At 50.6% G+C, this 26,013-nt stretch overlaps 1 protein-coding gene across 1 annotated transcript in view; it reads left to right on the top strand.

Annotated features, from left to right (window-relative positions):
- Window positions 1-26,013, top strand: part of LOC149875606 (E3 ubiquitin-protein ligase rnf213-alpha-like) — a 137,517-nt gene that overhangs the window by 75,066 nt on the left and 36,438 nt on the right. Inside the window, exons 23-28 of the mRNA XM_090031798.1 lie at window positions 1,397-1,609; window positions 3,496-3,577; window positions 4,021-4,055; window positions 13,583-13,677; window positions 13,953-14,103; window positions 14,292-14,457. Coding sequence (XP_089887924.1) covers window positions 1,397-1,609; window positions 3,496-3,577; window positions 4,021-4,055; window positions 13,583-13,677; window positions 13,953-14,103; window positions 14,292-14,457 — 742 coding nt within the window. The remainder of the gene's footprint in view (window positions 1-1,396; window positions 1,610-3,495; window positions 3,578-4,020; window positions 4,056-13,582; window positions 13,678-13,952; window positions 14,104-14,291; window positions 14,458-26,013) is intronic.

The raw sequence follows: 26,013 nt of genomic DNA, 5'->3' as shown, positions 1-26,013 counted from the left end.
GTTGGGTGAGATCCCAAATGACTGGAAAAGGACAAATATTGTGTCCACCTTTAAGAAATGGAAAAAAGGATGATCTGGGAAGTTACAGACCATTCAGCCTGAGCTCAGTGCTAGGAAAGAACATGGAGTAGGTCTGTTTCTTAGTACCTGGAGGAAAAGAAGGTGATCAGGAACATGAATTCCTCCACAATAAGTCATGCCTGAACAATTTGATTTTCTTCTATGACAAGGTGGATGAGGGGAGCAGTGGATGTGATACTTTGACTTTAGCAAAGCTTTTTACATGGTCTCCTACAATATTCTGATTAGCAAGCTAAGGAAATGGAGACTAGCTGAAATTACTCTAAGATGGATGTGTACATGGTTGGATCATCGTGCTCCAATGAGTAGTCATCAATGTCACTTTGTGGTTGGGAGGAGGTATCCAGTGAGGCTTTCCAGAGGTCAGTCCTGGATCTGGTACTTCATAATATCTTCATTCATGATTTAGAGGATGGGCTTGAATACGTACTTAGCAAATTTGCAGATGACCCCAAGATGAATGGTGTTGTACATATTCTGCAGGGTAGGATTAGGAGTCAGAATGAGTCTAATAAACTGGATACATGATCCAAAATAAATTGAATGAAATTTTTTGAGGACAAGTTCAAAGTCTGGCATTTGTGACAGTATAATATCATGCACAAATACAGACTGGAGAATGACCAGTTAGCTATAAAATGGCATGAGTGTTAGAGTCGACTGCAAACTGTGTGCAAGGGAAGACTGTTGCAATGAAAGGCAGCAGAATACTGGGCTGTATTAAGTAAATTGTTGCTTCAGAGTCAAAAGAAATGATTCTTCTGCTCTGTTCAGCACTAGTGAGGTTTCCCCTACAGTAATGAGTTTGGAATTCTTTGGACAAATTAGAAAGAGTCCAGCAGAGAGCAGCAAAAATGATGAGAGGCCTGGGCAACATGATTTGTGAGGAAAAGCTAAAAGCCCTGGGATTATTTAGTCTGGAGAAGAGAAAACCGAGGTGAGATTTTATGTAATTATTCACATCATGATGGTAGACATCTCTTTGTGGCCCCAGGGGATAGGACAAGGAGAAAAGGTCTTAAATGACAGCAAGGGAGGTTTAGGTTGGCTGCTAGGAAGAACCTGCACACTTTGAGGATGGTTCAGTATTGGAACAGATACCTGAAGTGGTTGTGGAATCTCCCTCCTTGGAAGTGGTTAAAAGCAAGTTAGACGGATACTTGACTTGGGAATGACCCTGCCTTGATCAGGAGTTTGGATTAGATGTGAATTCCTTAGGTTCCTCCCAACCCTACTTTTGCATGATTCTGTGATTCTACTACCTTCTGAGCTCAAATGTGCCCTTGTGGCTGCATATAATTCAATTATTTTTCAGTCTGTCATGAAACAAATGGAGAGCATCCTAGAGGCACCATTGCTCTCACAGAAACCCACAGAAAGGCTGGAAGAGATCATGAATGCTATAAAATGTCATGGCAACTCTACCAATCTGGAGGTGGTGTTCCACACTGCAGTCATACTAAGCCTGTCCCAGAATCCCATCACTCAGGTCTTCAGGTCCATCTGCTTTGAGCCAAGTGAAGTTAAGGTAAGTCAAAAGCTGGAGCTGAAAAATTCAAGATTTATAAATACCCATCAACACCGGGAGCTTTGTGCTGTTCAAGCTCCATCCTTCATATGTACCCTCAGCCCCCATCCTAGCCACACTCAAGAAGCATTCTGGTCCCCAAGACAAATTAGAGCAGCTTTTTAGAGCCTTGGCCCTTGTGGATGTGCATGTGGATTCTACCATAGATTTTAAGTAATTCCACCACTTGTCATCACCCTTGTCTTCCCTTTGTGACTATGTTTTTTCTTTAATAATTGTCTGTCACAGACTTTGGATTTTAAAAAATTTCTAGACTATAAAATCACTGTTCATATTTTCCCCCACTTCCACCTTGAAAAGGACAATCCCAAGGCCATAAGGGGGTGCATCTATATGTGCATTGCATCTATATGTGCATTAATTGCACCTTTGCTACTGCACATTAAGTTTAGTACATCTAATATGAGGTACTAACTAAATGTGCAGTTACTGGCACTACTGCACAGTAGAAAAGGTATGTGGTCACCTTGTGACCCTTAATGCACAGTAGATTAATTCTACTGTGCATTAGTGCATTAGAACAGCTTTTGCCATAAAGCGCTAATGAGCAGTAGAATTAGTCTACTGCACATTAAATGTCTTGAGTAGATGTGCCCAGTATCCCTTATTCTGGGGAGACTACATAAAAATATTATTCATAGATTTTAAGGCAGGAACCAAACATTGTAGCCATCTAGTTTAATGTTCTGCATCACTCAAACTGGAGGAGTGCCGCCCAGGTACTGCCTAAAGAGCATGGATGTCTAACAAGAGAATGAAACCTGTGCCTGGGTTGGAAGGGTGAGAATGTATATGAAGGCTGGTCAGTGTAGTACAAAGATCAGCCCTTTCTGCTGGTAGTGCACTGTAGGGGTGTCTAGTAGGGCTGTGCAAAACGGCACCATCCCATTTCACCTTGAGTTTTGAGGTTTCGACCGAACAGCATTCCGTTTCAAATTTGGTTTTGATTAGAAACAGCTGTTCCATTTTGCTTCATTGAAACAGTGAGGCTGTTTTGATGCATTTTTCGACATTTTGACTCCCTGCCCCCAGCGCAATCACAGTGCCCGAGCTCAGTTCCCTTCCCACAGCCTGGTGGCAGGAGACGGGGTGAGCAGAGGCTGGCTCCCCCGTCTCTCACCACCTCACTGCTGGCTATCTCAAAACATTTTGAAACTTTCAAAACATTTCGATTAGCCTCATTTTGTTTTGAGGCTGTTTTGAAGCCCTTCATTTTGATTCAGTGTCACTGTTTCAAGCTTGAAATGAGTCAAAACAGTGTCGAATGGAAACAGCCTGTGAAATTTCACAAAGCCCTAGTGTTTAGTATTTAAAAGAATAATGAGACTTGCCCTGATGAAAGCTCCTTGGTGTAGTGTTACAGGCTAGTTTTGCTTCTTAATCACCTGCTATCATGCTGTTATGTACTCAGCAAGGCAACTTTGCTTTCATTTGGCACTTGACTAACCTTGGGTTGAGCTAGGTTCTTCTGCCAGCTCTGCCACATATTGTTTCTGCGACTTTGGGCAAGTCTCTAAACCTTCCTTTTCCATTGGTTTCTGCTCCCATTTCTTGTCTGCATATTCTGAAAGTTCCCTGGGGCAGGGATATATCATGGTATGTCTGGTCACCTTTACATGTGATGGTGTCCCATTCCTCCCCCTCCACTGTAAGTTTACACTGTCCATTTTTGCTCAGGACAGGAGCAGGAGACAATGTGGATCAGTTCCTGAACAGACACAGTGACCTGCTCCTGTTCTGAGCAATAACATGCACCCTCCCTTCCACCAAAACTAAGTGCTGTGGTAGAGGTGTAAAACTGGTTTTGGGTTTGTTTTTTCTGCAAGGACACATATCTTCCCACCATGCCAGATGACTTCCTCTCTGACCCGAAGAACTGGCAAACGACTTCAACTCAAAGGTTGTGGAGTAAGTGTCAGGGAAATAATTCACTAGTGTTTCTTGGGTACTGGCCAGCACCCCATTCTCATAGCATGAGGGGTGCTTACTTGAGGACCTTCCATTTCCCTTACCCCTACAGATGTATTCCCAAAAGAGTCCCCTTTGCAACCTCCCTCTCCCCATGACCCCCATGAACACCAAAATAGAGGTCTGTTTGGGAATATGCTGTGTGACACACAGGAGTGAGGCAGATCCCTGCACCAGTCCCACTTCAGTTGGACCAAGTATCCAGTCACTCAGGATTCATTGCATGAGGTTATTTATTTTATGGAGAGGAAGAGGTACACCCACAAATTGCCCCTTGAGATGGCGTTGATGGGGCCATCCTGACTACCCCAGCAGAGTTGCCCACATACTTCCACCAATTTTCTGTTGGTAACTGGGTAATCCAATTTCTTTTTCACATGCAGGGTGCACGTGTGGACATTTCTGGTGCGTTGATAATGTAAGTAGCCATTAAGTGTCATCATAGCTTCTTGTTACATCTCCTTGTCTATAACCTGTATATTCAAACACAAGGGCAGCAGAGGCCACTGGGACCATCAAGTCCAGTCCTCTGGGCTGGAAGCTGACAGGAATCCGCCTGAAACAGTGAAAAGTTTTGCCCCACTCAGCTGACTGAGACTCTGTTCTAGATCCTCCACTGTTCTCGTAGTTAAGGACCTCACAGTTTCCAGCCTAAGTTTACTGTTGGCCAGTTCACCCCAACTTGCTCTTGTGCCATCGTTGCTTGTAACTCCACTAAATCTCCTGCCTCCCTGGTGCTAGCCTCCCCTGATGCATTTACTATCAGCAGTCAGATTCCTCTCAGCCTTTGTTTTGCCAGACTCAATAAGTCCAGCTCCTCCAGTCTCATTTCATCTGATGGACTATCCATTTTCCTAAGCATTTTAGAGCCCCTGTCTGCACCTGTCTTGCTTTGAAATTGAAAGTTGCTCCCATGGGTCTGTATCAGGGCCGACTGGCTTGCCATGAGCACAGAGGCTCTCAGGCCCAGGCTGATGTCACATATGAACCACCCTCCATAGAAATAGAAGGTGAGATTCATAGAATGATAGAATCATAGAAAGTTAGGGTTGGAAGGGACCTCAGGAGGTCACATCTAGTCCAACCCCCTGCTCAAAGCAGGACCAGCCCCAAATACATCATCCCAGCGCAATTTTTGTTGAGCCAGGTCTTCAAAACCCCCAAGGATGGAGAATCCACCATCTCTCTGGGTAACCTGTTCCAGTGTTTTACCACCCTCCTAGTGAGAAAAGTCTTCCTGATATCTAACCTAAACTTCCCTTGCTGAAACTGGAGCCCATTGCTTCTTGTCCTGCCATCTACCGCCACTGAGAACAGTCCAGCTCCATCCTCTTTGCAGCCCCCTGAAGGGAGTTGAAGGCTGCTATTAAATCCCCCCTCAGTCTTCTCTTATCCAGACTAAATGAACCCAGTTCCCTCAGCTTGTCTTCACAAGTCATGTCTCACAGCTCCCAAACCATTTTCATTGCCCTCTGCTGGACTTTCTCCCAACCTGTCCATATCCTTTCTGTAGTCAGGGGAATAAAAGTGAACACAGGACTCCAGATGTGGCCTCCCCAGTGCTGAACAGAGGGGAAGAATCACTGCCCTCCATCTGCTGCCAATGCTCCTACCAATGCCGCTCAGGATGCCGTTAGCCTTCTTGGCAAAAAGCTTATTGTCCACTGTCACTTCCAGGGCCTTTTCTGCAGAGCTGCTGCCCAGCAAATCACCCCAGCCTGTATTGGTGCATGGGATTGTTCCGTCCTAAGGTGCAAGGGATAGATTCATGTGATCCATACTAAAATTGCACCTAACCCCTCCTGCACCTGGCCCAGACCTCATGTTTTGATAGAGAAAACCTCACTGATGGTTTCCCAAGTGGTTTCCAAGCTCCAGCATGAAAAACTGTTTCTGTATGTAACTTTGACCCAGCAGCACAGCAGAGCTTTAAGCAATGACTGAATGTGGGACCTCCACATCTGAGAAGAGGGGCACTCATTACCAAAGCCAGCTACAACTGGTCACCCATTTTGTGCATCAACAGCTATTGAACAGAATGGTACATTGAGTGGCCAAGACCAGCATTTTCTCTACTTTTTGGATATACAGACCACTAACAGCCCTCCAAATTCCTTGATAAACACAGTGCACCCTTAATGCACAGCTGGGGCCCTATGTCCAGAAAGTAGAGAACCTGCTGGTTTTGGCATTCTTTACAGCATCCACCCTTCCATGTACCCCATCTAGAATCCCAGGTCCACTTTTCAGTGATGCATTAGCTCTCCAGTCCCTGTTCAGATCTTAAATTTGTCTCAATTCCCCTACTTTCTCACAATATCTCTTGAGCCAGAAATTCAGGTCATCTTTCTTTATCTGAGCTGAGTACATTTGGATTGTAACCAGATTTTCTGCTCCCCTTCTTCCACCAAGAAACTCAAATCCTTTCAGCCAGGGGTTGTCCTTAGCTGTTTCCAGCAGCTGCCAGAACTCTGTTCTGTTCCTTGGCTCATATGCCCAGGCCCTGACCAGAAGGATCAATGAGAATACCACCTGAGCCCCTGTGTCCCTCATCCTTGCATCCAGGACCCTGTAGTCACTTTTGATCTGCTCAGGGTCAACCCTGGCAGCAGCAGTGGTGCCCACATGGAAGACCAGCATGGGATAGTAGTCAGAGGGCCAGATGAACTACCTGAAGGGTCTTTACAAAGACGATGGAGCTGAACTGTTCTCAGTGTTGACAAATGACAGAACAAGGAGCAACGGGCTCAAGCTGTGGCAAGAGAAGTTGAAGTTGGATATTAAGAACAACTTTCTCACGAGGAGAGTGGTGAAGCACTGGAGCAAGTTATCCAGAGAGGTTGTGGAATCTCCATCCTTGGAGGTTTCTAAGGCCTAGCATGACAAAGGCCTGGCTGGGATGATCTAGTTGAGGATGGTCCTGCTTGGAGCAGGGGTTGGACTAGATGTGACCTCCTGAAGTCCCTTCCAACCCACATTTTCAATTATTCTATATCTTGGTAATTCTCCTGTGACATCACAGCTCTGGGGTCTAGGAAAGCAGCATATTTCTTGAGGCAGCAGGTCAGGCCCAACAGAAGGGAGTTTCCAACCACCATCAACAGTCACTTCCTCTCGGTGGCAGTGGTCTTAATCCTCCCAACTTGGGGGATGTCTGGCCCAGACTTCTCCACCAGTGGAATATGGTCTTCCTCCCCAGTCTCTAGGGATCCATATCTTTTCTTCAGGCAAACCACTGCAAGTGGAGATTAGGACATCTACTTGCTGCCAGATGTTACAAGTTTCCAGTTTCCACTTTTGTGGGCATTCACATCCTTTTTCTTCTCTGGAGCTGCCTCTGGCAGGCCTTCTTCCACAGTCCTAGGAGTCTCCTCAAGCATTGAATCAAAGAAGTCCACAGGGAAAAGGATACTTCATAGCCTTACCACCTCCTCCCGTATGTCTCTTGCCTCCTGGCTGAGAGACACCACCAGAAGGCACCACTCATATTGCAGGAACTCCCCCACCTGGCTGTTACTAGTAGGAACCTGAAACCTGCAGTCTCCACAATGCCAACCCAGGACCTCAGAGGTGGTGAGTGGTCCTGCCTGGGCAGACACCTCATAGGTACAAGCAGAGGAAGAGCTGGCAGTGGACATGTCTCTGGCATTGTGACATCATCTAACCATTTCTCTGGGACTCATAATCTGCCACCTCTCTCCTTCTGCCCCTCTCTCCAAGTAGACCTTCCTTAGGAAGCTCCCCTGTAAGCTGGCCTGTTCAGTACTCCTTGGTCCTGGAAGGTTCTCTTTCCCCTGCTTCCTCTCACAAAGCTTACAGTGAAGGAAGAGAGAGTTTCCAGGCAACCCCCTAGCAAACTACCCTTGGGACTCCAGTTAAGCAAGGGGCTTAAGTGTAGGTCTAGCTCCTTTTTTACCCACTTACATGAAATATATGTAGGCTAGGTACTCTTAATGAAAGAAACAGCTTACCTTAAAGGCTCCCCTTCAAAAGGGGGGCAACAAACTGACCTGTGAACTGACTTGCAAACTGGAATATTTTCTCTGGGAATCTTCCTTATACCCTGCTGGGCATGGCTCCACCCCCTCATTTGGGCATTTGACTTAACATGGGAAGCAATCACCCAGGAAACACTCAATTAGCAGCACTCCCATTTGCTCAGAGAACATGCCCCTAACACACACAGCATTTTGCCGGCTGTTTCATTTCAGTGCTGTTTCAACTCATTTCAATCTCAAAGCAGTGGAATCATGACAAAATCAAAGGCTTTGAAACAGTCTCAAAATGAAACAAGGGCAGTCGAAACATTTCAAAAGTTTCAAAACATTTTGAAGCTGAATCTGGGCTTGCCTGCAAGGAAACAGAAGGTAAAGGGTGGGAGGGGGAAGAGGGGGGAAAAGGACTGCTCTCATAAACTGTGTAGCTGGCCAGTGACTGTGATCCTTCCCTGAGGTCCCTTCCAATCCCAGTGCTCTGGGGGAGGGATGGAAAAACAGCATAAAAGGCAGCAACTGAGCTGCTTTCTGCCTTGGGGTCTGATGGTTAGCACCATCAGAAAACAAAGTCTGCCATTCATTTCTTACTTGCTACCAAGTGGGATTCATCAATACCTTTTGCTTTCTATACACTTTTTTTTTTATTATATTCATTTGTTCCTTTCAATTTATTCCTCCCCCAAAATCCTCTTTTTGTTTTTTTTTAGTGTATTTTGATTCTTTTCCCCCAGAAAAGAAATCTGAGCTTTCTCTCACAGTGTGCATTCCATTCACTGTGCACGCAAGCACAGCATATATTGCACATTATAATATAGAATTTATTCAGGAACACATACTACATACATTTATATATTTGATGTATTAAATACATGCATACATTACATAAGTACACTTACATCAATTATCTCATCTACATATATTACATAGATCAGATTACATTACAGAAAAACACACGTATTTTCCAGCACACCAAGGCAAAGACACTATGAAACACATCATGCAGTGCGCTGGAAAGGCAGCTGGCAAGCCTTCAGGGAGGGGCAGAAGAGTGGGTAGAGGGAGATGTGTAAGTCCCCCCCACTCAAAAAACTCTCCTGAGATACAGCCTCATGCCTGCTACAACAAGCAGGAATGAGGCTTCCAGTTCTACAGGCAGCAAGGAGAGGGGAACAGTGCTACTGCCTGTGCCTCAGTCTGCATTCCCTCCAAGAGCACCAGCCATAACTTCCCACCACCACCACCATGACAACAAGCAGCAACACCAGCATGACAGTCTCCTCCACCCCCATTTCACTTCATACGCTAAGACTTCCAGTGCCTGAGGAAGAGCTGGAGCTGCATCTAGATCTGAGTGCCGTGGCAAGGGAAATTCTGGGGAAAGAGGTGGAATCCTCTGAGTCTGCTCCCACCCCTCAAGATTCCCCTAGAGCCAGGTCTCCTTCCCCAGAAGGCACTTCAGAGGAGGTTGCAGTAGAGGGTGCGGAGCAAGTGGCTCAGCTGAGTCCACTCCTCATCTTGCTGTGCCTCTGCCCACTGAGGAGGGGGAAATTGCAGAAGCTGCACATGCATCCTCACCCTAGAAGTGAGCCAAAACTGCAGAGCCAAAACTAGCTGCAGCAAGGGAACAAAACACACAAGCACCATGGGGATGCTGATGCATCTCTGCAGGCACCACCCCCTTGCTCTTGCTCCTCCTCAGCCTGGCACCAGCAGGAGCATGCCCAAAAAGAAGTCTCCACCAAACCAGGATCCAAGCAGGTGCTTTTGCAGTGGAGTTGTGAGACTCCAGGTGAGATCAGCTTAGTTGCCTGGGATGCTAGCTTTCACGTTGAAAAACCCTTTGTCAGGCTGAGGAACCACCTGTAGTTGGTGTGTCTGCCGTTCCTGGATGGAAAGAATAGTAAAGGAAGCGAGAGACTGGCATGCAATGCAGGCAAGAAAGCGAGTGACAGTGGAAATGGAGGCATCAGGGGGTGAAGGACAGGCTGCGACTGGGGCGGGGAGAAGGGGTGAAGGTAAAAATGGAGAGGTACCTGGGGAGTCAGATGTCCAGCAGGTTGCAGTGTGTCAGAATTCCACTGTGTATATCGAGCCCATGAGTTTCTGGACCTAGGAGGCTGATGAATTGCAGTTCTTAGGCTGGTCTGTGAAAAGTGGTTTGTAAATTCTTTGAAGATCAGCCTGACAGATTGGAGACAGGTGGTGTTCTGTTCTTGTCGCTGGTAGATTTTTGGGGTGTGCTCATTATGGTGCAGTTATTGGTTGGTGCCTGCTACATATTTCCCAACAGGGCATGTATTGCATTGTGAAGACAGCTCCATACAGGAGATATTGTTGGCAGGTTTTGCATGTCTTAGCATGGTATGGCCTGGATCCATTCAGTGTGTTTTGAGCTTTAGGAAGTTGTCTTCTGGTGATGAGGTTAGCAAGCTTAGTGAGCTTCTCCCCCCCTCCCCACCACCAATAGCACTGCCAATAGCAGCAGCAGCTTCTTTGGGTCCAGGGCCCATGGAATTTGAGTGGGGGTGGGGCCCCACATGGACTGATTTGCCCCAGGCCCCACACCTGGGGAAAATCAGGTTGCAAATCAGGTTGCTCAGGTTGCCTCTGTGTTTCACACAGCCCTAACATCCCACCAAACACACACTCAGCCAGTCCAACACACAGGCAGCCCCAGCTCAAGTACCTTCCCAGAGCAGGATCTGGTGCTTGGCTCATCCTCCCCTTCACCCTCTTGCTCCCCACAAACTGTTTGCAAACTAGCCTGTTTCCTCTCCCTATTCACTTGCCCAGGATCAATGTTTTTATTTCATAGAATCATAGAATCATAGAGTCGGAATTGACCTAGTCAGATCATTGAGTCCGACCCCCTGCCATGGGCAGGAAGGCGCACTGGAGGTGGGAGGGGTCATAAGACCCCAGCCAGGTGCCTGTCCAGTCTCCTCTTGAAGATCTCCAGGGAAGGTGAGAGCACCACCTCTCTGGGAAGCCTGTTCCAGGCTCTGGCCACCCTTACCGTGGAGTAGTTCTTCCTAATATCTAACCTCAACCTATCCTCCCTCAGCTTGTGGCCATTGTTCCTGGTGACCCCAAGGGGGGTCCTGGGGAACAGACTTTCCCCGAGTCCCTGCTGGTGGCCCCTGAGAAGGCTGTAGCAGCCACAAGATCCCCCCTCAGCCTCCTCTTGCGGAGACTGAAGAGATTAAGGTCCCTCAGCCTCTCCTCATAGGGCTGGCCACGGAGGCCCCCAACCATACGAGTGGCCTCCTCTGGACCCTCTCCAGGTTCCCCACATCCCTCTTGAAGTGTGGCGCCCAGAACTGGATGCTGCGGCCGGACCAGTGCCACATAGAGGGGGAGCAAGACCTCTCTGGCCCTGTCAGTGATGCCCCTGTTGATGCAAGACAGAGTGCGGTCGGCTCTGCCTATTGCTTCATCGCGTTGGCGACTCATATTCATCCTGGAGTCAGTCCTGACTCCAAGATCCCTCTCTGCCTTTGTGCTGCCGAGAGGGGCAGCCCCTAACCTATAACCATAACGCTGGTTCCCTCTCCCCAGGTGCAGCACCCTGCACTTGTCCTTGTTGAACCGCATCCTGTTCAGATCTGCCCACTTCTCCAACCTATCCAGGTCTGCCTGGATGTGGTCCCTGCCTGCCGGTGGATTCACTTTACCCCCCAGCTTGGTGTCATCAGCGAACTTGAGCGGGGTGCTCTCCACCCCCTCGTCCAGGTCGCTGATGAAGATGTTGAACGGCGCCAGCCCCAGGACCGAGCCCTGGGGGACTCGGCTGCCCACACCCCTCCCAGGTCGACATCGACCCTTCCACCACCACCTCTGGGTGCGCCCCTGGAGCCAATTTGCCACCCATGTGACCATACATTCGTCCATGCCACAGCCCCTCAGCTTGCCCACCAGCATTGGGGGGGATGCTGTGTCAAAGCCTTCTGGAAGTCCAAGAAGACGACATCGACTTCCTCCTTCCCATCTAAGCTCTTTGTTCCCTGGTCATAGGAAGAGACCAGGTTGGTCAGGCAGGATCGGCCTGGCACGAACCCATGCTGGTTACCCCTCAACATCCCTTCCCCTGCAGGGCTCTCACAAATGTGGCCCTTGATAATTTTTTCAAAGACCTTCCCCAGGACAGAAGTGAGGCTGACTGGCCTGTAGTTGCCAGGCTCTTCCTTCCTCCCCTTCCTGAAAAGAGGGACCACACTGGCCCTTTTCCAGTCCTCAGGGACTTGGCCCCAGCACGAGGAGTCCTCGAACAGCCGTGCCAATGGCTCTGCGATGACACCAGCCAATTCCCTCAGCACCCGCGGATGAAGGTCATCCGGGCCCGCCGACGTGGACACATCTAAGCCCTCCAGGTAATCCTTAACTAGGTCTGAACTAGCAGTCAGGGGACTCGCATCCTTCCCAGGGCCTCTCTGCACTGTCACCCAAGAGCGCCCCATTGTCAGCGGACAGGGACACAGAGGCAAAGACCTTGTTGAAGAGTTCTGCCTTCTCTCACGTGTCCGTCACCAACTGCCCTGCCCTGCCCTGTAGGGGTCCGATGTTACCCCGAGGCTTCTTCTTGCTACTTATATACTTGAAGAAGGACTTTTTGTTATCCTGAATCCCAGAAGCTAATCTAAGCTCCAGTGCTGCTTTCACCTTCCTCACCAAATCCCTACAAGCTCGGGGCAGGGAGGTGTACTCCTCCTGGGTCCGTGCCCCTGCTTCCACCGCCAGTACCCTTTTTTCTTTGCCCTCAGGCCAGCCTGGATATCCGCGCTCAGACATGAAGTTTTCTTGGACCCTTTTCCCACCTTCCTGCACAGAGGAATTGCGTCCTGCTGCGCCCCAAGGATAGCCTCCTTGAGGAAGGACCAACTTTCCTGGGCCCCCAGACTAGCTATGCCCGGGCTCCGAGTGCCTCCCTGACTACTGCCCCGAGCACAGCGAAGTTGCCTTTCCTAAAGTCAAGCATTTGCGCTGAGCTAATTACCCTCCCCACCTTTCTCTGAATAGCAAACTGGATCACTTCGTGATCACTGTCCCCAGCCTCCCTTGTACTAGCACCTCCCGCACCAGGTCGTCCCCAGAGGCTAACACCAGATCCAGGACGGCGTTTCCCTCGTGGGGACGAGCACCTCCTGCATGAGGTGCAGGTCCTGGACGCACGTCAGGAGCCTTCGTGAGTGGCTCGACCTGGCCGCCTGCTCCTCACAGTTGATGGCAGGGTAGTTCATATCCCCCATGAGCACAACATCCCTTGCACGCACGGCCTCCCCCAGCTGCCTGGAGAATTGCACATCCAGCTCTTCCTCCTGACGTGATGCCTGTAGTAAACCCCTACCGCCAGATCCCTCCCCCCGCCCTCCTTGGAGCTTGACCCACAGGGTCTCAGTTAAGCCTTCCTCTGGTCCCATTTGGAAGGTAGAACGGCTATATTTTTCCCTAACATAAAGCGCAACCCCCCCACCTTTTTTCCCCTTCCTATCTCTTCATTTAAACTGTCCTGTTAAACTTTGGCAAGATTGAGTCACTCTTTCAAAATAATTTATCATGGTTGTATTAGCATTTTCTGAGAGAAAAGTTGGGTTTTTTGGACCAGTTGCGGTCAAAAATAATGTGCTTGAAGACAACACCCACAGAATTAGAATATAATTTTCATTATCTTAATCATGGGCCTGTGCCAGTTGAATTAGAGAACAAATTATATGGTGTTACAGTCATCATAACAGCTTCTTCTGCACTGCATGGTTCTTCTCTCTAGGCTAATGTACAGCAGTTGCCATTCCTCCTGTTTGCCACTCTGAACATTTCTGCATTCTTCAACGTCTCTTTCTTTCTCAGCATTACCCAACAAAGCTGTTCTACCAATAGCCTAATGAAACACTGGGCAATTTTTGCATTGCTTTTAATGACATGTTTAATGTTGTCTTTTTTCCCATGGGAACAGTGTGGACTTCCCATGGAGAAGAAAATATGTCCCTGTAGCCGTCCTGTTGGTGGGAGTTCTCACAAACCTGTGGTGGGATTTGTTGAAGCCGACATGTAAGTTCAAAATCACTGGATAGAACCTAAAAAGAAATTTAGAATTGTATATTCTAAATTGTTTATTGGGCTAGAAAACTGGACAAATGTTCTGAGTAGAATTCACTGGAAGTGATTTGTTCCCCTCCTTAATTACCACCTTATTTTCCTCCCTTCTCAGAGCCATGGACCTCTCTTATTGGCAACTGGGGAAGGTGAAACCCTTAAAGAAGGGAGCTTTGGGGAAAGAGTGAAACCTTCATCCAGTTAAAGCAAATTTTTGTTTCTTAACACAGGTCTAAGGATATAATAGAGAGAGGATACATTTTGGAGAGTCCTGGCTTACGGAAGAATGAAGCAGAGAGGGACTTGCCTCCAGCCTCGGTCTGCCTCGCAAGAGTGCTGCTCCATTCTTCCATGCTCCTGGGGACCATTACAGAGCGCCAGGTTAGAAAACAAATGCCCCCAGTAAAATTACAGTGTGTCTTATCTCAATGCCTGTCTGTCCTCAGTTACTGAACGGTGCTGTCTAGTGTTATCTTGCTCTTACTTATGATGGTAACTTTGTGTAGGCTATATTTGTTTGTGAGACAAATGATTGTGAGAGATAATTCTGGAAACACTTTGTCTTTCAGTCGGTTTTGAATCTAATGAAAGAGAAGCCACAAGTTGTGGAAGAATTCTTTCAGGACCACCTTGAAAAGGACATAACATTCCTAGCAGAGTCACTTGGCAGAAATATAGATGATGCCACCATCATTGTCCACCTGTTTCTCAGATATCTTCTTGACAGCACAGCAGGTACAGAAATGCTTCAGCTTTGTTGCTGCAGTTTTGACAGGGAATTTTCACCAGGTGTGTTTTGTCACAGCCAGATGCAAGGCTAGACAGTGAAGAACAATATGCATGGGTCACGCTGATAGGTTTGTGGGAGATGGAGACTGCATTGTGGAGAAAAGAAACCCTGCACTAGATGTAGGGATCCTAGAGGAAGTCAGCTGCACATGAGCTGTCAACGTGATGTTGAAACTACAGGGACCCTAGACCCAAAAAAGAAGTTATTACTAAGGCACCATCCTCAGATCAGTATGCTTGAGATAGGGTTAGTAACCACAGTGGTTCTTCTCAGAACCAACATATATATAGGTTCATGTTATATACATATTAGTTTCATAGTTTCTAGGGTTGGAAGGGACCTGAGCAGATCATCTAGTCCGACCCCCTGCCATGGCAGGAAAGAGTACTCGGGTCAAACGACCCCAGCAAGGTGTTCATCTAACCTCCTCTTAAACACCCCCAGGGTAGGGGCCTGCACCATTTCTCTTGGAAGCTGCGTCCAGACCCTAGCCGCCCTGACCGTGAAGTCACGCCTCCTGATATCTAACCTAACCCTGCCCTCTGCCAGCTTGTGACCATTATTCCTGGCCACTCCTGGCGGTGCTCGGGGGAACAGGGACTCTCCCAGTGCCTGCTGATCCCCCCTGACTAGTTTGTAACAGGCCACGAGGTCCCCTCTCAGCCTTCTCTTGTGGAGGCTGGACAGGTTCAGGTCCCGCAGCCTCTCCTCATAGGGCCAGTCCTGCTGTCCCCGATCATACAAGTGGCCTCCTCTGGACCCTCTCCATGCTGTCAACATCTCTCTTGAAGTGTGGCGCCCAGAACTGGATGCAATACTCCAGCTGTGGCCTGACCAGTGCCGCATAGAGGGGGAGGATCACCTCCTTGGACCTGCTTGAGATGCATCTGTGGATGCAGGACAAGGTGTGGTCGGCCTTCCTGACCGCGTCCCCACGCTGCTGGTCCATGTTCATCTTGGAGTCAATGATGACCCTCAGATCCCTTTCCGCCTCCGTGCTGACAAGAGGGGAGTTCCCCAAAGTGTAGGTATGGTGCCAGTTGTTCCTCCCGAGGTGCATCACCTTGCACTTGTCTGTGTTGAAACCCATCCTATTCTTGTCCGCCCACCCTTGTAACCTGTCTAGGTCTGATTGTAGCCTGTTGCATCCTTCCAGTGTGCCCACATCCCCCCACATCTTAGTGTCATCAGAAAATTTGAGCAGAGTGCTTTTTACCCTCTCATCCAAATCGCTGATGAAGATGTTGAACAGTGTGGGCCCGAGGACCGAGCCCTGGGGGACCCCACTGGCCACGTCCTTCCAGGTTGAGAAGGACCCGTCCACTACCACCCTCTGGGTGTGGCCCTCCAGCCAATTGGCGACCCATTTGTCTGTGTGGGTGTCTACACCACAGCCCCCCAGTTTCTTTATGAGAACAGGGTGAGAGACAGTGTCAAAAGCCTTCCGGAAGTCCAGGAAGACTATATCCACTGCTCCCCCTGCGTCTAATGATCTGTTAATCTGATCGTAAAAGGCCACCAGGTTGGTCTGACAGGACCTGCCACTGATGAACCCGTGTTGGTTTCCCCTAAGCATGCAGTTCCCTACTGGCCCCTCCTGGATGTGTGCCAGCATAATTTTCTTGAACAGCTTGCCTAGGATCAAGGTGAGACTAACCGGCCTGTAGTTTCCCGGGTCCTCCTTCCTGCCTTTTTTGAAGATGGGGACCATGTTGGCCCTCATCCAGTCCTCCAGTACTTCACCAGAGCACCCACAGCCCCCTCACCAGGTCATCACCCGTGGCCAACACTAGGTCCAACAAGGCATCCCCCCTGGTGGGGCTGTGCACCTCCTGGGTTAGATGGAGGTCCTGTCCAATAACCTACGTGAGCAGTCAGACCTGGCTGACTGCTCTTCCCAGCAGATGTCCGGGAAATTCAGGTCCCCCATGAAAACCACATCCCTAGCCTTCACCACCTCTGTGAGCTGAGCCAAGAATTCCTGGTCAAGCTCCTCTCCCTGGTTGGGAGGTCTGTAGTAGACCCCCACCCTTAAGTCCTTTTCCCATCGACTGCCTTGTACTCTAACCCAGAGCACTTCAGAGTGCCCCTCCCCTGGCTCCTTGCTAATTAACGAGGATGTGTATTCCTCCTTAATATAGAGTGCCACGCCCCCACCTCTCTTTCCTATCCTGTCCCTCCTGTACAGCCTACAGCCCTTGACATTGACCACCCAATCATGCGTTTTGTCCCACCACATTTCTGTAATCCCCACTATGTCCGGGCTGGTGTCAGCCAGCAGGAGGGTGAGTTCCTCCTGCTTGTTGCCCATGCTACGAGCGTTTGTGTAGAGGCATTTGAGGCCTCCTGTGGGTGTGTGTGTTGACCCCCGAGTCCCAGCATTACCCTGGCCCCTCTCTCTTACCTGTTTGATTGCTTCACTCATTGGTCTGGGCTGGGCTGTAGTTGTGGGTGCTGTTTGCTCTGGCAGTCCGATGTTTCCTCCACCCTCATCTTCCCCTTCCCCCGATGAGCCGAGTTTAAAGCCCGCTGGAGGAGGTCCGCCAACCTAGAAGAGAACACAAGCTTACCTTTAGGGGAAAGGTGGGGCCTGTCCCACCCCAGCATGTCTCTCGTCGTGATGTGCCGGTCGTGGCTGAGGAAGCCAAAGCCTTCCTCGAAGCACCATTCCTGCAGCCGCCAGTTGGTCTGTGCGAAACTTCCATTCACTGTTTTGAAGGGATAGTATTTCATTTCATTATTTTGTTTCATTTCAAAGCACTGTATTGTTTTGTTTCATTGAAACTGTTTCACCGGTTTGACAGGTTTAGACGTTTTGCCCATAGGCTATAATGGGGAACCATGAAAATGCCTATAACTCTGTCATTTCTTGCCTGATTCAGATGACAATTTCAGGGATGCCCCTTGCCAAGTTTCAAGGAGATAGGTGTAGGGGCTTTTGTGAAACTGAACCTCAAACAGATGAAAGCAAAACTTGAATCACCTGCCGGCAGTGGCAGCCTCCTGGCATGCTGTCCGCAGATCTGGACCCGCACCCTGGGAGGGCTGTGGGGCTGTGCTGGACTCCTCCAAGAGATGCAGGTCCCTGCAGAATGCATGCAGGATGACAGGCTGCTGCCGCTGACTGGAGCCAGTGCTGGGGACAGCCTGCGCCCAGCACTGGGAAGACTGCTGCTGCTGCTGGCCCCAGGCATCAGTGGCAGACCCTGCCATCCTGCATGCAGATCTGGGGGCGCACACCCCCAGGAGAGGTCCAGCACAGCCCCACAGCCCTCCTGGGGATGTGGGCTCCCAGAACTGTGTGCAGGATGACAGCATGCTGCCTCTGCCAACTGGGACCAGCAGCAGAACCAGTCTTCCCCGCACTCAACGCAGGATTTGCCCAGACCTGGTCCCAACTGGCAGTGGCAGCCTGCTATCGTCCCATATCTTTTGGGGGACCACACCTTGCATGAAGAGATGGGGGAAGACATCAGAGGGCTGGGGAAAGATTAGGGAGCTTGGGAATCCAACTGGGAACTGGGGAAACATTCAGGCACCTGAACATTCACCCAGCTTCTGGTTCAATTCCCCAGCTGTCTAACCACTTCCCCCAGCTCTCTTATCATTTCCCCATCTCTTCCTCGGTGGGGTGCAGGCCCTCGGATCTGTGCACAGGGTTTCAGCAGGATACCACCGCAGTTTCAGTGGCAGCCTGAACTCTGCATGGAGACTGGGGGCCTGTGCCCCCGCCGGGAAGAGCTGTGGGAAATGATCAGGGAGCTCAGGGAAGTAATCAGAGAGCTGGAGAATCAGAAAGGGAGCTGGATGTCAATATCAGAGCAGTCCTTCCCCGCTTTTCCTCCTCCCTCTCCTTAGTTTCTGTTTAGATGTAGCAAGCTCCACTTTGAAACTTGAAACCATTTCAAAACTTTCAAAATGTTTCATAGATTCATAGATATTGGGGCTGGAAGGAACCTCAGAAGATCACCGGGTCCAGCCCCCTGCCTCAGAGGCAGGAAGTCAGCAGGGATCATAGGATCCCAGCAAGATAAACATCCAAATTTCCCTTGAAGGTGTTCAAAGTAGGTGCTTGAACCACGTCCAGTGGGGGGCTCAGACAGGAAAGAAGTTCTTTCTTATGTGCAGCCTGAAACAGTCCTGAAGGAGTTTGTGACCGCTTGACCTTGTCATCTTGCCCTCTGATCATGCGCGTGGCTCTCCTCTGGACTCTCTCAAGCTTCTCCACATCCTTTTTGAATTGTGGAGCCCAAAACTGGATACAGTACTCCAGCTGCGGCCTCACCAAGGCCTAGTACAATGGGAGGATGACATCCTGGGATTTACTTGAGAATCATCTGTGGATGCAAGCAAGGGTTTTGCTTGCTTTACTAGCCACAGTATCACATTGCAGGCTCGTATTCATCTTCTGGTCAATCATGCAAGGTCACAGTTGGTGGGGCTAACCGGACCTTGCTGTGCATCCACAGGTGCATCTCAAGCAGGGCCAGGGAGGTGATCCTACCCCTGTATGCAACACTGGTCAGGCCACAGGTGGAGTACTGCGTCCAGTTCTGTGCGACCCACTTCCGGAGGGATGTGGACAACATGGAGAAGGTCCAGAGGAGGCCACACACATGATCTGGGGACAACAGGGCAGACCCTACAATGAGAGACTGAGGGACCTGAACCTGTTCAGACTTCACAAGAGAAGGCTGAGGGGGGACCTGGTGACCATCTATAAACTCACTAAGGGGGACCAGAAGGGTTTGGGAGAGACCTTGTTTCCCCAAGCACCTCCCACCCCCCGCCCTGCATAACAAGGAATAATGGCCACAAGTTGTTGGAGAGGAGGTTTAGATTAGACATCTGTAAGAACTACTTCACAGTCAGGGCGACTAGGGTCTGGAACCAACTTCCTAGGGAAGTTGTGCTGGCTCCTACCCTGGGGGTCTTTAAGAAGAGGCTTGATGCCTACCTAGCTGGGATCATTTGAGCCCAGTTTTTTCTCCTGCCCTGGCAGGGGGTCGGACTTGAAGATCTACAAGGTCCCTTTGACCCAACTTCTATGATTCTATGATGCTATGTCCCCCAAGCCCCTTTTGTCCATAGTGCTAGCCAGTGTAACACTGCCTAGCCAATAAGGATATTGCAGATTTTTCTTCCCTTACATTTTTTGGTGTTAAACACCATCAGGTTCTCATCTGACCATTTCCTGAGCCAGTCAAGGTCAGCCTAGATCACCCTCCTGTCCTCAGGTGTGGATGCTTTACCCCAGAATTTGGTGTTGTCAGTAAACTGGGCCAGTCTGCTTCTGATACCAATGTCCACATAATTAATGAAGATGTTGAATAGTATAGGCCCAAGGACAGAGCCTTGGGGGACCCCACTGGTCACAGGGCACCATGGCAATTGACTTCCATCACCCTCTGGATCCTACCACAGAGCCAATTCCCCACCAATAGATTGTGGTGAGGCCGAGGTCACAGTTAGCCAGTTTTGTCAAGAGGTGATTATGGGATACCAGATTGAAGGCTTTTTTTAAAGTCAAGATATACATCAATTTCTTCTCCTTTGTCCAGCTGATAGGTCAACTAGGCATAAAAGGAAATGAGATTGGTCAAGCAAGACCTACCCACAACATACCCATGCTGGCTATCCCTCAGGATGTTGCCATCAACCAGTCTGTTAAGAATGGCCTCTTTGATAATATTTTCTAAGACTTTCCCCAGGATAGAGGTCAGGATGATGGGTCTATAGTTTGCCAGATCCACTTTCCTCCCTTTCTTGAAGACAGGCACCACACTGGCCTTTTTCCAATCTGCTGGCACTTCACCAGAGCGCCAGGAGTTCTCAAAGAGCCGTGTCATCGGCTGAGCTATGATGCTAGCCAAATCCTTGAGTACCCTGGGGTGTAGGTTGTCAGGGCCAGCTGACTTGAAGGTATCCAGCTTCTCAAGGTGTTCCTTCACAAGATCAGCATTAATCAAGGGCAAAGAATCTCCCTCACTTTGGCCTCCCTGTCCCATGGTGGGCAGAGGTATCCCATAGGACTGGCGAAAGACCAACGCAAAGTACCCATTTAGTAGGTTGGCTTTTTTCTGGGCATCAGTTGTCCCATCTGGTTCAGCAGGGGTCCAATGTTGCTCTTGCTTTTCCTCCAGCTCCCTCCATATCTAAAAAAGGAGTTTTTATTGTCTTTGATACTTGTAGCTAGTTGGAATTCAGTCACAGCCTTGGCTTTCCTGGTTCACTCCCTGCAGTCCAGACCAGTGCAGAGTATTCTTCCTTGGAGGTGGATCTAGTCCTCCATCCTTTGTAGGTCTTTCTTTTTAGATGCAGGAGGTCTGCTAGGTCCCTGGAGGGGCAAGGGGCCTGCTGTGCCCTTTTGCTGCCTTTCCTGTGAGATGGGATAGACTTTGCTTGTTCATCCAGGATCGCTCCTTTGAGGAGCAACCACTCATCCTGAACTCCCCTCCCCTTTGGGTTGTGTCCCTTTAGGGCCTCACTGGCAAGCCTCCTGAGCTTGTCAAAGTCAGCATTTCTGAAGTCAAGGACTTCTGTATTGCTGACTGACTTGCCAACTTTACAGTGGATGGTGAAGTTGATCAGCTCGTGGTCACTGTCACCCAGCTTCCTTTCAATTGTTAGGTTGCTGATTAGGTCATCCCCTATTGCCAGAACCAGGTTGATCTGTGCTTTACCTCTCATTGGCTCGTAGACTTGTTGCATCAGATAGAGCTCATCCACGCATGAGACAAAGCTCTCCGACCGCTCGGATTTGGCCAAGTGCTCTTCCCATGGGATGTCTGGGTAGTTGAAGTCTCCCATGATAACCATGTACTGGGAACGTGTGGCCTCCGCTGGCCCCCGCTGACAACATAGCAGGCTCTGCTGGGGCTGCAAGAGGTTCATACCTGTTGCAAAGCTCCAGCAGGGTGGGGACCTTGGTGTGGCAGGCCTTGGGGCCCTTGATCACCTTGGTCTGACCCCTGGGCTGGACAGTAAAGGTGGTACTCGAGTCCTGCTTTGTCCTGGAGGGAGACCATGGTTCTACCCTCTGCCTCCCGGGGGAGAAGGGCCTGGCAGTAGGAGTCAATTTCCTGCTCTCAGTCCCTGATGGTGCGCAGTCTCTGGACTGTGACCTGGAGCTCCTCCAGCGGGCACGCTGGAGACCCCTTAGGGAGCAGACCCCGCAAGGGGAGGTGGCCATGCTCCCGGCCCCATCGTCTGAAAAAGTGACAGGCAGGCCCCGCAGCTGAGAGCCAGAGACTCCGTCTGTGTGGAGCCCAGAACCATGGCTTCATCTGGGTGGAGGCCTCTGAGGCACTACAGTGGGAGGCGGCAGACCCAGAGGGGACCCTCGGGTTGCGGTGCATGCCCATCCACATTGTGCTGCTGGTAGGCTGGTTACTGATGGGACTGTGTCTTTGTTTAATTTCAAAGCTGTTTAAAAGCCTTTGGTTTTGTTTCAATTTTCCTGTTTTGAGCTTGAAACACATCGAAACATCTTCAAAACAAAACACCCATTGAAATTGTGTACAGCCCTAATATACACACACACACACTGTGTGCGTGTGTGTGTGTGTGTGTAAATAAATAAATAAATGAAAGCCTTAGTCTGTCTGTCTGTCTGTAATGCTTTATTTGCACTCTGATTGGTTGTCTTGGCAGCTAATCACAATGCTGAATGATACAACCAAAGTGCTCCAAGAACATTCCAGACAAGAAGAGGTGGCTGTGGCATGCTGCCATGATGGCAGGGACAGAGGGTACAGAGCAGGGGGCAAGGCCAGCAATGGTGGCCTCACCACCCCTGCAGACCTGCTCCCTGGAGGTGATGGCGATGGAGCAGTTGGATTAGGGAGCCAGGCCACCACCTCTGACCACACCCTCCCTCCCCCTGGCCCTGATTCCTGGTGGTGGTGGTGGCATGGCTTGCTGGCTGAGGGGGACCGAGGGGATGGTGGGGCAAGCTTCCCCCCCCCACACTCTCTCCCTGCCCAGTCCTGGGAGGCAGCAGCAGTGTAGGGTGCTGGGTGGCTGCGCTCTGTCCTCCCCCCAACCCCATCATTCCTGAAGAGCAATTGGCTAGTGTGTGCTTGTAGGCTTCTTGGCCTTTTGGCTAAGATCAAGTGCATGACGGTGAGGCCTACTGCCACCTGGGGATGCCCACCTGCTCCTGGGCCAAGCAGACACCAGAAGAGACTATCAACGGGATCATGCAGGATGCTCACAAGCTGCACTTGTCCCTGGTAGCCCACTGGCAGAAGATAGACATGGTGAACACCTAACTCATCACCCTCATCACATTCATCCTGAAAGACCTGGCAGTTCCCAAGACCTCCCTCAAGAAGGTGGATGCTGAGACCCGGTGGCTGCTCAAGAAGTGGCTGCACCAGCTGCTAAGGGCCAGCAATGAGGTCCTGCACATCCCCTACTGGCAGGGAGATGCCTATTTCCCTTGTATGGGAGAACTCTGCGACACTGCAGTGGTCACCCATGTCTTCTGCCTCCTGACCTGCCCGGACACAACGGTAAGTACCATCGCTGCCAGCACTCTTGAAGAGACTGTCCACAAGAGGATTACGAGGCAGCTGGACGGATGTGACTTGGCCACCTTCCTCAGCACCTTGCTGGAGGGCGAGTTCAGCTGAGACAGCAGGGACTTTGTGTTGCTGTGGAGCCGAGCCCGCAACACCACGTGCCGCCTTGGGAAACGCATTAGCTGCACCTGGACCTGAACCGAGGAGCACCAAGAGCTAGGAGTCTCCCTGCAACCAGCCCCACACACCGACCGTGTCACCGTGATGCCCCGCACGAGGAACTTCCAGGAGAGGTTCCTGAAGGACACTGTCCGAAACAAGTATGCCGGTGACCTGAGGGCCAGACCCGACCAGGGCAAGGTCTTCGACGTCACCTTGAAGTGGGACTCCAGCAACCACTTCATGCCCAGTGGGAGCTTCACGTGCTTCACAGTCTGGCACTTCCTCCACTGCACCCACCTCAACTGCCTGCCTCTGAATGGGGCCATGTGCTTCGGCCACCAGGACAAGAGGTGCCAACGGTGCGACTACGTGGCAGAGACCCTCCCACATGTGCCATGCAGCTGCAAGCTGCACACCAGAGCCTGGCAGCTCTGCCACAATGCTGTCCAGGACCGCCTGGTGAGGGCCATCCTGGCTGCAAAGGGAGAGATTTCCATGAACTGCACTATTCTGGGCTGCGAGTGCCAGATGCAGCCCGACATAGTCATCACCAATGAAGAGGCAAAGAGGGTCATGATCGTGGATGTCACCATCCCCTTCGAGAACCGGCACCAAGCCTTCACTGATGCCTGGGCTTGCAAGTGGGAAAAGTACGTTCTGCTGGCCAGCACCTTGAGGGACCGTGGCTACGATGTGACGATCAACATGCTCTTTGTGGGAAGGCTTGGAGCCTGGGACCCCAGCAACGAGAGGATCCTGTGTGCCTGCCGCATCACCTGCTGCTATGCCAAGTTGATGTGCTGCCTCATAGTGTCCGACACCATCCGTTGGTCCCATGACATCTACATAGAACACATCACGGGCCACCACCAGTATTCTGACCAGACCAGACAAGCCACCACCGGACCGGACCCCGGGGGGACCGCCTGAACTTCCCCCCACCCAAACCAGATGGACCTTCACTTCTGAGAGGATTCTTCAACAATGGACGCCACCACTCCACCTGAAGAGGACCCCCACGATGAGACTATATATGGACTGAGACACTTCCTTTGAACCACTTCCTCTACCATTGCAGACCATTGTAACGGGTTTCTGTGTATCTATCTCCTCTCTCTCTCAGCATTGCGATCCCCCTCCCTTCCCTTTCCCCCATCCCCCACCACCGGGCTTAGTTGGTTAACATTGTGTCTCCTGTAACCTAGTTGTGCTCCCCTCCTCACCCCCATCCCTCTATTGTTAGTCCCTCGCTTGGGCAATCTGTATTTCCCTACCAGATTTGTCATTTTTTTGGATTCCCAATCCTAAACCTTTACTAATAAAAGTCAGTAGAGCCAGGGGATGAGGCACCTGCACGATGGCAAGGCCTACTGCCAGCTGGGGATACCCACCAGCTACCGGGCCAAGCAGACACCAGAAGAGACCATCAATGGGATCATGCAGAATGCTCACAAGCTGGACTTGTCCCTGCTAGCCCCCTGGCAGAAGATAGACATGGTGAACACTTAACTCATCACCTGCATCGCGTTCATCCTGAGAGGCTTGGTGGTCCCCGAGACCCTGCTCAAGAAGGCAGATGCTAAGATCCGGTGGCTGTTCAAGAAGTGGCTGCACCTGCTGTTAAGGGCCAGCAACAAGATCCTGCATCTCCCCTACCAGCAGGGAGGTGCCAACATCCCCCGCATGGGACACCTCTGCAACATCACGGTGGTCATCCAGGCCTTCCACCTCCTGACCTGCCTGGATGCCATGGTAAGTATCATTGCTGTCAGTGCCCTTGAGGAGACCACCTGCAAGAGGATCGCGAGACAGCGGACTGGACGTGACTTGGCCACCTTCCTCAGCGGCTCACTGGAAGGTGAGTTCAGCAGAGACAGTGGGGACTTTGCCTTGCTGTGGAGCTGAGCCTGCAACGCCATGCACCACCTCAGGAAATGCATCAGCTGCACCTGGACCTGGACTGAGGAGTGCTGGGAGCTGGGAGTTTCCCTGCAACCAGCCCCGCATGCTGACCGCATCACTATGACAACCCACACAAGGACCTTCCTGGTGGAATGTAGCAACCACTTCATGCCCAGTGGGAGCTTCACATGCTTCACAGACTGGTCCTGCCTCAGTTGCCTGTCTCTGAATGGGGCTGTCCACTTCGGCCACCGGGACAAGAGGTGCCAATGGTGCAGCTATGAAGTAGAGACCCTCCCCCATGTGCTGTGCAGCTGCAAGCTGCATGCCAGAGCCTGGCAAGTCTTCCACAATGCTACCCAGGACCACCTGCTGAGGGCCATCCTGCAGGGTGAGGGCACTATACCAGGCTGCAAGAGCCAGATGCAACCCAACATCATCATTATGAATGAAGAAGTCAAGAAAGTTGTGATCGTGGATGTAACCATCTGCTTCGAGACCCAGTGCCAAGCCTTCATTGATGCCTGGACTCACAAATGGGAGAAGTACGCCCTACTGGCCGACATCCTGAGGGGCCATGGCTCCGACGTGACAGTTGATGCACTCCTCATGGGAATGCTCAGAGCCTGGGACCCCAGCAATGAGGGTGTCCTGCGTGTCTGCCGTGTCTCCTGCTATGTCTGCTGCCGCTATGCCAAACTCATGCAATGCCTTATGGTGTCTGACACCATCTGCTGGTCTTGGGACATCTACATGGAACACATCACAGGCCACTGCCAGTATTCTGACCCCACCAGATGAACCGCTACCTGAACCCCCGCTCTGCACCAGATGGACTTCACTTCGAGAAGATTCTTCAGCAATGGATGACCCTGCTCCACCTGAAGAGGACCCCCATGATGAGACTATATA

Source organism: Crocodylus siamensis, chromosome 1, assembly GCF_052110815.1.
Source record: "Crocodylus siamensis isolate JL-2025a chromosome 1, ASM5211081v1, whole genome shotgun sequence".
Taxonomy (NCBI): Eukaryota; Metazoa; Chordata; order Crocodylia; family Crocodylidae; genus Crocodylus; species Crocodylus siamensis.
This window is presented reverse-complemented; position numbering and strand designations above follow the sequence as displayed.